At 46.5% G+C, this 11,054-nt stretch overlaps 2 protein-coding genes across 21 annotated transcripts in view; both read right to left on the bottom strand.

Moving 5' to 3' along the window:
* Positions 1–381: 381 nt before the first annotated feature.
* LOC144382942 (three prime repair exonuclease 2-like) lies at positions 382–2,415 on the bottom strand. Its single transcript, XM_040163602.2, has 3 exons — positions 1,955–2,415; positions 1,799–1,850; positions 382–1,456 (listed from the first exon to the last, which is right to left on the bottom strand). Exons 2-3 carry the CDS (start codon positions 1,848–1,850, stop codon positions 924–926), a joined length of 585 nt encoding a protein of 194 aa, XP_040019536.2. The 5' UTR covers positions 1,955–2,415; the 3' UTR covers positions 382–923.
* Positions 2,416–3,098: 683 nt separating this feature from the next.
* The window catches only part of LOC120809067 (unconventional myosin-IXAa), a 79,459-nt gene continuing 71,503 nt past the window's right edge, over positions 3,099–11,054 (bottom strand). For 17 of the 20 annotated variants that reach the window (XM_078083182.1, XM_078083189.1, XM_078083194.1 and 14 more), the window contains 11 exons: positions 10,901–10,948; positions 10,704–10,815; positions 9,870–9,931; positions 9,137–9,329; positions 8,901–9,029; positions 8,713–8,818; positions 8,368–8,499; positions 7,810–7,933; positions 5,918–6,135; positions 5,452–5,594; positions 3,099–5,366 (listed from right to left, as the gene is read on the bottom strand). In XM_078083182.1, coding sequence (XP_077939308.1) covers positions 4,975–5,366; positions 5,452–5,594; positions 5,918–6,135; positions 7,810–7,933; positions 8,368–8,499; positions 8,713–8,818; positions 8,901–9,029; positions 9,137–9,329; positions 9,870–9,931; positions 10,704–10,815; positions 10,901–10,948 — 1,659 coding nt within the window. In that variant the 3' untranslated portion in view covers positions 3,099–4,974. Of the gene's footprint in view, positions 5,367–5,451; positions 5,595–5,917; positions 6,136–6,209; positions 6,741–7,809; positions 7,934–8,367; positions 8,500–8,712; positions 8,819–8,900; positions 9,030–9,136; positions 9,330–9,869; positions 9,932–10,703; positions 10,816–10,900; positions 10,949–11,054 lie in introns of those variants that run through there. The other 3 variants (XM_078083200.1, XM_078083201.1, XM_078083202.1) reach the window with 2 other exon arrangements.

Here is an 11,054-nt window from a genome sequence, read left to right as displayed (position 1 = left end):
CAGGACAAACATAGAAACGCCACGAGCCTGAATCTTAAAAGTAACAGAGAGATACATATTGGAAACTAAAGGTTTCATATTTAATAATTGATTATATACCATTAATGGTAGTGGAAGATACATTAAATAGAAAGGCTCAAGTGCGACCATCTAAAAAACATAAGTACATTGGTAAATATACTTAACGTTACTTTCATAGCATAAACGTGTAATGGATCCATTTAAACTAAATTTCCCCAGAATTTTGATTATTATGCAACTATGCGCGATTGTCCCATATACGTAGAGCAAGGAACAAAACTAATTTCTGCGCGATATCTAAAACTGGCTCCAATAAAAAATGTACAAAATAGCATGTTAGCTAAAAGAATCATTTGAAAGTTTGATGTGGTTGGATTTATTTACTATTATTTATTACTACTCAAAAGACATCGGAGAACAAAATATGACACATGTTACAATATAATAACAAAATGATAGGACAAATAAGTATACAGCACAGTACCAACATTATACAACATTATATTATCTTTCGCTGTCGTTGTACATGGTGTTTAAGTTATGTCCATCATATATATGTATACATATTTATTTATGTTTACTTGAATATATTACATTTTATATTGTTTCTGCTTACATCTGTGCTACTGTTTTTATTTGTAAAAACCTGTGTATCTATGTAGAGAACAAAGTCTAAACCAGAGTGAAATTCCATAGGCCAATAAAGCGGATTCTGGTTCTAAGAAGTTATGTGTTTCCAAATTAATAGAAGTTGATTCCTCCCGTAATTCTTGTTTAAATTCTAGTTTGTACAAACCACCTGAGGCTACACGATGAGAACAGAACTGCAAAGGAAAAGTTCAGTTTCAAACGAAATATTTGGCTTTCATGCCAAGACTGTTTCATTTCGTTGTTTTTTACTTTTAAAAGACACAAGTGGAGAAGGTGGCTCTCTGCACGGCCTGCGCGCTGGGATTCCAGTGGTTGAAAAGCTCCTGCAGCATCGTGGCGTCTGCCACCGCGTTGTGGGCGTCGTAGCTCTTCCCCAGGAAGTGGCGGACCATATTCTGCTGGGAGTAGCTGCTCAGGCGGAACAGGTTCTTGGCCAGCGGGAAGGTGTCCACATAGCCGGACACCAACCGCTGAAACTCCGGCAGCAGCTTGAGCCGCCGCATCACCCTGGTGAGCACGGGAGCGTCGAACCGCGTCGCGCTGTGGGCCGCCAGCCGCACGGGGCCGGCGAAGGAGCGCAGGAAGTCGAGGAAGGAGGCGAGGGCGTCGGCGAGAGGGACGGTGCTCGTGGGGACGCCGTCGCGGAACAGCTTGCCGTCACTGACGGTGAAGCCCGTCACCTGCTTGGCGCTGGCCGTGAGCTCGCGGGTCGGGAGGATGTAAGCGTTGAAGACTCTCTTTCCACAGACCGCCGACAGCTGGATGATGTCACACACATCTGTGTCTGTAAAGGGTCGGGAGAAGTGGGTATATTCAACGTGAGATCACTAACAACTAAATGAGCACCTCTAAAGCTGCGGTGCGTGGGATGTAGTGGCATCTAGTGGTGAGGCTGTAGATTGCAACCGACTAAACACCCCTCCGCTCACCCCCCCTTTCCAAGTGATTAACCGGGTTTTGGTCAAGTCGGGTTTTTGTTTTGATTAATTTCCATCACACGGGAAGGAAAAGAACAGCTTTTTGCTGAGCTGTGATTTAAATACACACACACTTTTTTTTGAAGATTCCTATTGTCAAAGGTCAAACAACAGTTGCTATCGAATAGTGTCAACAAAGTTAACGTTACCCAATCCAGTGGCCTCCAGGTCGAAGAAAACGATACTTCTGTTATCAGACATCTGCGAGAATAAACGAGAATCATTTAAACATTAAACAAACAGTCTGAAAACGCATTAAAATAAAAATCAACACAAACGGGGATGTTGAACACAGGAGAGCTCACCTCGTACTGCGGGCTGGCGTCAGCTGATAGCCGGGACGCTTCTCAGCGCGCTTTTATTCCCCAGGTGAGTCACCAGGTGAATCCCCGCCGCGTCCCGCGTGATCCGCAGCGCGCGAGCTCTGCTTTCGGTTTGGAGGAAGAGAAACTCTGTTAGTTTTGTTTGGTTTCCCTCACCTCCTTCGGATCGGCCTGTCTCTCTCTCTCCCCCCGTCTCTCCCCCCATCTCTCTGCCTGTCTCTCTCTCTCTCTCCCCCAGTCTCTCTGCCTGTCTCTCTCTCTCTCTCTCTCCCCCCGTCTCTCTGCCTGTCTCTCTCTCGCTCCCCCAGTCTCTCTGCCCGTCTCTCTCTCTCCCGTCTCTCTGCCTGTCTGTCTCTCTCTCTCTGTCTCTCTCCGTCTCTCTCTCTCGGGAAACAAAAGGAGGAAACTTCGCCGCTGTTCGTTTAGTTTCACTTTTGACCGCCGGATGACGGAACGTTACAGCTGTCACGCGAGACTGACGTCATCCATGGATTTAACATAAAATGCAATATTTAAAAAATACATATACACTTATATATATAGCTTATGAGTTGGAAGCTTGGTTGCTACCCTAGTCACGTAATCTATCCTTTCCCTGTTAAAAATACATATCTATATCTAGAAATACAGTTAAATTGTTTGCTAAAAGCACCACAGACTTGTCTTTTGAGGCTACAGGAGGACACATTTCATTATGTATTTTACTTTTGTTAGATCTCAAAATAAGGGCTAAACTGAATTTAGTGAAACTTAAATCGAACATCCCGGAAACATTTTGCAGTGTTTTCTCTCACGTTGGACACATGTGGACATATATGGGTGTTTTAACATACTTATCTTAATTATCTTTATTGTTATCTTATTTTATTCTTCTATGGCAAGTCAAATTCCTCCATGTGGAACATATGTGGCAATAAATGACTTGTGATTCTGAAATGACTCACACCCCCGATGACTTGCAGACCGCAGAGGACACAAGCCTGAACGACAAACACACAACTTGGGTGCGTCACACGTTAAAAAAAGGCAAAGTCAGTGAAGAAGAGTGAGACTGAAAGCCAAAGAGATTTGGTCTTTTAAAATCTCTCTTGTCCTGTCGGGTAAAACAATACTCAACTCATACGTGTTTGGTTGCAGTTTGGCTTTTTTTAATAAGCAGATGAATTTCCCCCATAAAGTATTTTTTCTTCTTACAACCATAAACATGTTTGTATCATTAAAAAAAAAGAAATATAACACAAACTGCGCCGCATACATAACAGTGTCCAGAGTGGCGCCGACAAAGAGACAAAGCGCGTTCTTTTCCTTCTTTTTTTTTTTTTTTACTCGCTTTGTAGCACAAACATGACACGCCCAGTGTGGCGTGTTAAAAATGTTGCTATGATTAATAGTAGATAATGAACCATACACAGGATAATATATCCTTTTATAACACCTTTTATAACAGATTCTTTTAAACCAATGTACACCCCAAAAGCATGATCATAAATAGTACATGTGTATAAAAGAGGAACAAAAACAACCAGAGAAAGCACAGCATGCCTTCCAGTGACACGTACATTCACTTCTTTTAAATATATGTTTGTTGGTTTGTTTGCTGTAAAGGGGGGGGGGGGGGGGTCAACAAGACCTTTAAAGTACAACAGTGCTGCGAAGCCGGCGAGTAGAAAACTGAATCTGTTGCAGGGAGAGAGAGACGTTGTCGGGCGGAGCCGGCTGCTACTTCTCACTGGAGGATGGAGGAGACGCTGACGTAGTATGAAGAAGACGGACGGCTCGGAGGACATCGTGGACGGAGTGAGTGGAAAAGTGTCCCCAAAGGTGCAACGACGCGTAGACGTCAAACATGTCACAATGCTCCAGTTTTAGTGTCACTCTGAGGGTGTTTTTCAGCTTTACAAGATTTCTGTGTGTGTGTGTGTGTGTGTGTGTGTGTGTGTGTGTGTGTGTGTGTGTGTGTGGAGAAGGTAACACGTGCACAACGTGGGAGCTGATACAGTGGCTGGAATCATTCATTCTTTCAAACAAAAACACAAAGACATAAAGGGAAAAATGGCTTTCATCTGAACAAAAATAAACTATGAAACAATAGACGACAAAAACATGAAATCTTTATCAATAAACAACACCTATAAGACATTAATGATATATACATGTATGTGTATATATATATATATATATATATATACATACATACATATATATCTGTATAATACATATGTATATATATGTAGAAAACAATTCAAGTTCTGATGTAGTAACACTGATGTTTCTGAAGGAAATGGAACCAAACGCAGGACCCACTTGTGAATAAATGGATGTGTGAAGGTAAACGTGACACCGGACGCACGGATCCACGGCTTCTCCTCCTTTTATCCTAAGGATTATTATTTCTCAAGGAGGACACCCGAGGCTCAACAAGAGAAGAGGAGGAGAAAGAAAAACGAGTGAGGACAGAAACAGACAACAACAACAACAACAGGAAGTAGAGACCAATCAACAAGGAACGACCAGGAGCAGCACTGGAGTGCACGTTGTTTTCCTCTGTAACATAACAACAACAACAACAATAATAATAATAATAATAAACCCATTTCTGTACAGACTCTTTAAACTAAGGTAGGAAAAAGCGTGATGGCGTCCCGTGTAAACGTGTAAAGCGAACTCGGCTCGGCTGGTTGCGGACCAAACGTCCACCAGGTCACTCAGTTTGGCTACATGTTGATGCGGGGGCTTAACCCACCCGCCTCATGCTGAAAAACAAAGATGGGGGTTCTAAGATTTGGCTTTGCAGGTGTGGCTTCTTAGATCAAGAGTCAACGGGCCGTCTCTCGACTTGTCCCTCCGTCCCTCTGTGACACGTCCCCGCTCTGGGCTTCTTTTACTCTCACAGCGTTCTGCTCCATTTGGACCAGGGGGGGAGGGACGGCAGCAGGCAACACCGGCCTCGCCTAACCCCCCCCCCCCCCCCCCCTCCTCTCCTCTCACCCAACATGGCGGCTTCAGACCATGAACTCGTTGCTGCCGTACAGAACCAGCTGCTGGGGCCCCGAGCTGAAGTCCGGCTCCCTGCGGTGGCCCCCCGAGGGCTCTCGCGGCGAGCTGCGGCTCAGCCTGAGGCGGTGCCGGGTCTTGCCGGCTCCCCGGCCCGCCTCGGCCTCGGCCGTCGGGGGGGCGCCCAAGCCGCAGGAGGTGAGCAGGGGCCCGGAGGAGGAGGAGCGGAAGCGGTAGTGAGGGGAGGGCGAGCCGGAGGCGTTGGAGGAGAGGGAGGAGGACGGGTGGTAGGAGGAGGAGACGGTGGAGACGGAGTCCACCGAGTCCTGGGAGTCGGGCTGACGGCTGAAAGCTCGTCGGCTCTTTGACTCAGACTTTCTGGATGGATACGGGCCGCGCTCTGCAGAGAGGGGGGGGGGGGTGAACATGATGATTCAGTATTATAATGACTATAATTATACTCTATATTGTAAAGAGTCTAGTACCAGATGGGTCCGACGTGGCCCCCTCCGTCTCCATGGTGATGTTCTCAGAGCTGTCCGCTGTGCCGATGGACGCTTCAGACTCCGGCGTGTCATCGTCTGACGTCCGCGGCTCCAAGATCAACATCTCATACGTCAGCTCCTCCCTGCACGCACACACACAGACAAACACACAGCACATTATACGCTTTTCAAAAATATTTTAATTACACAGGAAGCTTCCGGCGTGTCATTTCGATTTAGTTCTGTCGACGGACCTCACGTTCCTACTCGGCCTACAAGATATTCTTACAAGAGATGAGGGCCGTTGCTCCCTGATAAGAGATGTAATACTGTGAGCGTGGGTCCCTGCAGGCTGAACGGGTAAGTAATGACATTCAGTATCACAGCTGGGGAACCTTTGTTCATGGGGGGCCAACAGGAGATTAAATAAAATGAAATAAAACTCCACCGCGGAGGCCTTCCGTACTTTTCCTTCTGCAGGCTCTCGATCTGCTCGGTGAGGATTCGCTCTTCCCGCTGCATCGCCTGCTGCTGCTGCTCGTTCAGCCCGGCCTCTTCAGCATCCTCTCCTCCTCCCCCTCCTCCTCCTGCACTCTCTCCATCCATCACCACCACAGGGGCCACTTTGGGGCTGAGTGGCGGCGAGGGCGTGCGGGTGCCGCTCTGCCGAAAGTGACCTTTGTTCTGCGAGTTCACACACAAAAAAAAACCGTCTCCAAGTGTCAACAACAATTATTATTATTATACTGTTTACGGCGGCGGAGCAGCGAAAGCGAGACTCCCCATGGACGAAGAGGATGCATCATCACGGCTAGGAAACCAGCAAACGCACGGGACACGCACACGCAGGTCGGCATTACCTAGTTTAGCTTTGTCAGGCTGCGTGTTAACGCTTGGAGACTCGATAAATAAACAGCGTCATGTGTATTCCACACGTGATGAGCGCCACACGGCTTCACCCAAATAAAGATCCACGCCACGACGTCTCGGAGCGAATACGGTGAGGATTTAAGCTGTGAACCCAAGTAGAAAGACCAGCGTCATCAAGTGAAGGTCAGTCTAGGACTCACCCCCCACCCTCGAGTGGAAAATACTGAAACAGAAGGTGAGCAAGAAGAGCTGCAGACAGACGTGAAGAGGACAGTGACCAGAGGAGACGGACAGATTGGACGGAGTGGACGGACAGCACAGGACCTGTGCGGGTGGGCACACAGAGGGATGGGGGGCATACTTACCGGGGTGGAAGTGCGGATTATGCTCATAAACCTAATAGCAATTAGTACAGGTTTCTGGAAGGGTGGGGGAAGGAAGGAAAGAAGGAAGGAAGGAAGGAAGGAGGGAAGGAAGGAGGGAAGGACAGATTGGGGGATTTGGTGGTATTTTCCATTTTAAAAAGGACATTCAGGTTAAAACTGTATTTGGTTGGGAAATTAACTTTTTTACCGCACTTAAGTAAATATAACGGTTTCTGTTTCAGGTACATACTAACAAAGTAAAGTACTGCACTAAATGAAGTAGCTTGAAATCAAGATTGAGTATTGGAATTTTATGGCACTACTTCTATTCCACTACAAACTATAAATAAACTATATTTACTTGACAGCTTAGCTAAAGAATATGATGCTGTGTTAAGATAAGCGCCATATAAACACACTACAACACTAAAGTCACGCCAATGCATCAATGTTACTTGCCCAGTCACATTATCATTCAATAGCTCATCCTGACTCATGAATACGAATACTTTTGGTTCTCTTAGCGCATGATGATCATAATTACCACGATGTCAATGCATCTTTTGATCAACAAATGACAAGTTTAGCCGCAGCTGGTTGGAAGAGCAGCATCTTTACGGTTTATGGACTTGGAGTCATCGATCTGACGCCTGGTTAAAGAGCACTCAAAGAATGTCTCACAGTTAATGTGAAGTCACTGCTTTTGCTATTTTTCATCACATCTGCAATGGAAGGTTTTGGCTTAATTCATGTTCAGATCAGTGGTCTTATTTTTCTGCGTCAGACTTCTTCATTTAAACGAGTTAGTGGGGCTATTCTTGTTTTTCCTTTTCTGATGTGACTATGAGGAAAGTTCGAAGGTAAAAGTAAGAAGGAACAATTATACCCAATAGAAACGTTGAGTGTTCATATTTTTTAGGTTTCTCCACATTGAGTGTGTGTGTTGGTGTGTTTTTGTCAGCTCTCTGCTTGTGTTAAAAAAAAAAAAACATTTGATGAAAGAGTATGAATGAAGTCCTGCCGCGGCGGCTGCTGCTGCTGCTGGTGGAGCTCTGGTGTCACCATTAAAATGACGAGCGAGGAGAAACAGGAGCGTTCGAGCACAGGCGAAGAAGGACCTTACCATGGACTTCCTGATGTGGCTCAGTCTGCTCTTGGCTTTGCTCTCTGCAAACTCCAGGCTGTTGATGTCCTTCAGACGAGCTTTGTACTTGCTCATCTGCTCGTTGATGATCAGCTCCACACACCTGCAGGCGGAGGGATCCACAAGAATGTGAGGAATCAATCAGAAGCATTGATATATATCTATATCTATATAGATATATATATATACACATACAATAGATGTTTTCAGTGTGGTAAAATGACTGATTAAATTAATCTAGGTAAACATTTTTAAAAGGAGCTTTTAATTTACATTTCTCAACCTGCATCTTTAACCTCGTAGGCTTTGCGGTTACATCACTACCCGGGCCGGTAGCTGTGGATTTAACAACGTCCGTCCCGTGATGCAACACACTTTGAGTGCGGGACCGATTACATTAACGTCGGTAAAAACAAAAGAATTACACGTATTATAAACTATTTTGATGCATGAAACTGTCTTCCACAAGCCCCATTTGGAGCAGAGGCGGGGACGTGAGGCAGGGACGTGAGGCGGGGACGCGAGGCGGGGACGTACGCCGTGGTCTTGCTGATGTCCTGGACACTCTGCAGCGGGTCGATGGTGTCGGGGCAGCGGAGGATGCAAGGAGCGAACACGATGGCGAGGGCGTTAGCCGACATCCTGTTGGTCTCCTCCTGCAGAGCGATCCTGAAACACACCACAGAATAATCCTGTTGATCCAGATGTTACCGAGCGTGATTACCAGGAGGGCGTGAGACCGAAACCAAGACTGTTTTGGCGGGGAAAACAAAACGTGACTCAGACACTTGTTCACTGGCAAAGAAACAACTTGTTTTCATTTCAGTGATTCAAACCGCCTGAGGCCGATGTCCCGACGCCGCTTCTCATCTCCTGACTCACCTGACGAGATGGAAGATGAGGCGCTCCAGCGTGCTGAGGTGTGTCCTGCTCAGCTGGTCGATCACCGAGTACACGCCCCGGATCACCTCCCGCCGGTCAGGCTGACCTGAGGAGGAAACAAACGCACCCACGACTTCAGAAACCGACTCTTGGCTGGAGGCGCCGGCGGGGGCCGATCGGGAGCTTACCCATGGCCCTGAGGAACTCCTCGTACAGTTCAAAGGTCATGAGAGGGCTGGGCAGGTCGCGGAGCCACTGTTTGAGGACGCTGGCGATGACGTGGATGTTGTAGTCGTCCAAGCTCACTACGCTCACATCTAGAAGAGACGCATTCACATTTAGATGTAAATGAATATATATATATATATATATATATATATATATATAAAACCGTTATGAGTGAAACAGAAACAGTCGGACTCACCTGTGTCCAGCCCCAGGCGGAGCTCTTTGATCTTATTGGTGGAGCCCGACTTCCGGTAGATGCCCTCCGTGTAGAGGCCGTGCATCTCGATGTAGTTGATGAGCTTCTCCACCAGCTGAGGAACCGCTCGCTCCTCGCTGGTCAGTCTGGACAGCTCCACGCCGTACTGCCGCGACGACAGCTCCGGGTCGTACTAGTGTACAAAAACACAAACGGGACGCTTTAGAGTGTGAAATATGAGAAGAAATGCCAGAACATTAGAACATTAACCGCCGTGAGCCAGCGGTCACACCACATCGAGCCTGCGGCGGGATAACCCCCCGAGTGCACTGGATGAAGCACGATGGCGTTTTACTTGCCATGAACTCATCTTCATTGTAATTAAAGGAAGTTTGTTTTGCGTCTTCTTTGAAAAAAGGTACATTGTGTCAATGGCCGAGTTTGCAACTGAAACGGTTCAAATGAATCGTTTTACCTCAAAGACATACAGGCTGAATTTAAAAAAGAAAAGAAAAGGTTTTTCATTGGTCATAAAAGCTTTTGCTACAAAAAGCAGCGATTATGTTCCTTTTACAGCCGGATACAGCTCACGGAGAACGTTTACGTACAGCACAAACACACAACAGTTACCTTTACACGAGCTATTTAATGCCCATATGCAGCGTTGTCTTTGGGCATTTTAACACCGCTGCAGTATTTCAGCCTCCTGTCGGATAAATGGAACACGTCCTACCTTTTTACTGCACTTGGTGGTCATCTTGGAGCAGCACTTCCTGTGGCAAGCGTAGCGACACACTGCAGAAAAGGATCAACACAATCAGACTCCTAAAGACTGCCGGCTGCAGTCAGTCGGGGTCTCAGGGAGTAAACTCCGAGGCGTCAGGCGCTTTGGATGTGATGCGCTCACCGGGAGTGCAGATGGAGCTCGAAACCAGATAAAAGATGGATTTGGGAGGTTTAATCGAATTCTTTCCGACACTCGGGGAGGCCGGGCGAGTGTCTCAATGCGCAGTGTGTGTGTGAGACGAGTGGGAGGGGGTGTAATGTGCTGTGTGGGTGGAAATAAAAACCACTGTGCCTGTGAGTAAGTGAGTTAGGAGAACATTAGGAACTGCTGGCAGTGTGTGTATTTATCTGTGTGTGTTTGGTGCTGGGCAGACTTGTAGATATGTACAGACTGCCTTCATAGAGAATGCAAAGGTGCAAAACAAAAGGCAAATAAACATGTTGGAAAAATACAAAATAAGGCACATTCCTGTTAATATACAGTGCAGTCCGTGCCATGGATGCCCCTCCAGGTTTGTTAATGTAGAAGCTTCAAACTCCCCTTAGTTTGTGACTCCTCTGGTTACACAAACATGTTGTCTGCTTCTTTCTCATACAGTAACACTGTGCCAAACTTCTCTTTTTACCTCTTCGTCAAAAAGAATACGGTCTAGTAGCCCGACATTCAGTGGAATGTATTTTATTTATTGGTTTAGATCCAGAATAACACGGTCACTCTTACATTATATTCCTCTATTTGTGTAAATATGTGTGTGTGTGTGTGTGCGTGTGCAGCGCTCACGCTTGCAGACGCAGGCTCGGTCCATCATCCAGATGAGGGAGGAGCAGTACTCGCAGTAGGTGGGGATGCTGTACTGAGTGGACTTGAAGATGTGGCCGTTGTGTTCTTCCACCTGCAGGAGGGCGGCAGAGACACCGATCAGCTCGATCAATCACATCAGAACCAGGCGAAGGTGTCAGTGCGCCATAAAAACTCACTATGTCGGTTTCCTTCTTCCTCGACTTTTTGCGTTCACGTTTTGGAGCCTGGAAAGAGACGAATCACAGCATGTTTACACCATATGCATGTAAAGAGTTGATAGCCGCAGTTATTATTGTTACTGCAAAGGGTAGTCAGTCAAACAGGAGCCTT

Source organism: Gasterosteus aculeatus, chromosome X (genome assembly GCF_964276395.1).
Source record: "Gasterosteus aculeatus chromosome X, fGasAcu3.hap1.1, whole genome shotgun sequence".
NCBI classification, from domain to species: domain Eukaryota; kingdom Metazoa; phylum Chordata; class Actinopteri; order Perciformes; family Gasterosteidae; genus Gasterosteus; species Gasterosteus aculeatus.
Note: the sequence above shows the minus strand (reverse complement) of the source record. Positions and strands in the feature narration are given on the sequence as shown.

Excerpts from the sequence above, each read along its gene's own strand:
- LOC144382942 (XM_040163602.2), bottom strand. The coding sequence starts at position 1,850 with ATGTCTGATAACAGAAGTATCGTTTTCTTCGACCTGGAGGCCACTGGA. Across the intron at positions 1,457-1,798 it reads CCTGGAGGCCACTGGATTGG|ACACAGATGTGTGTGACATC; the intron begins GTAACGTTAACT and ends GACCCTTTACAG.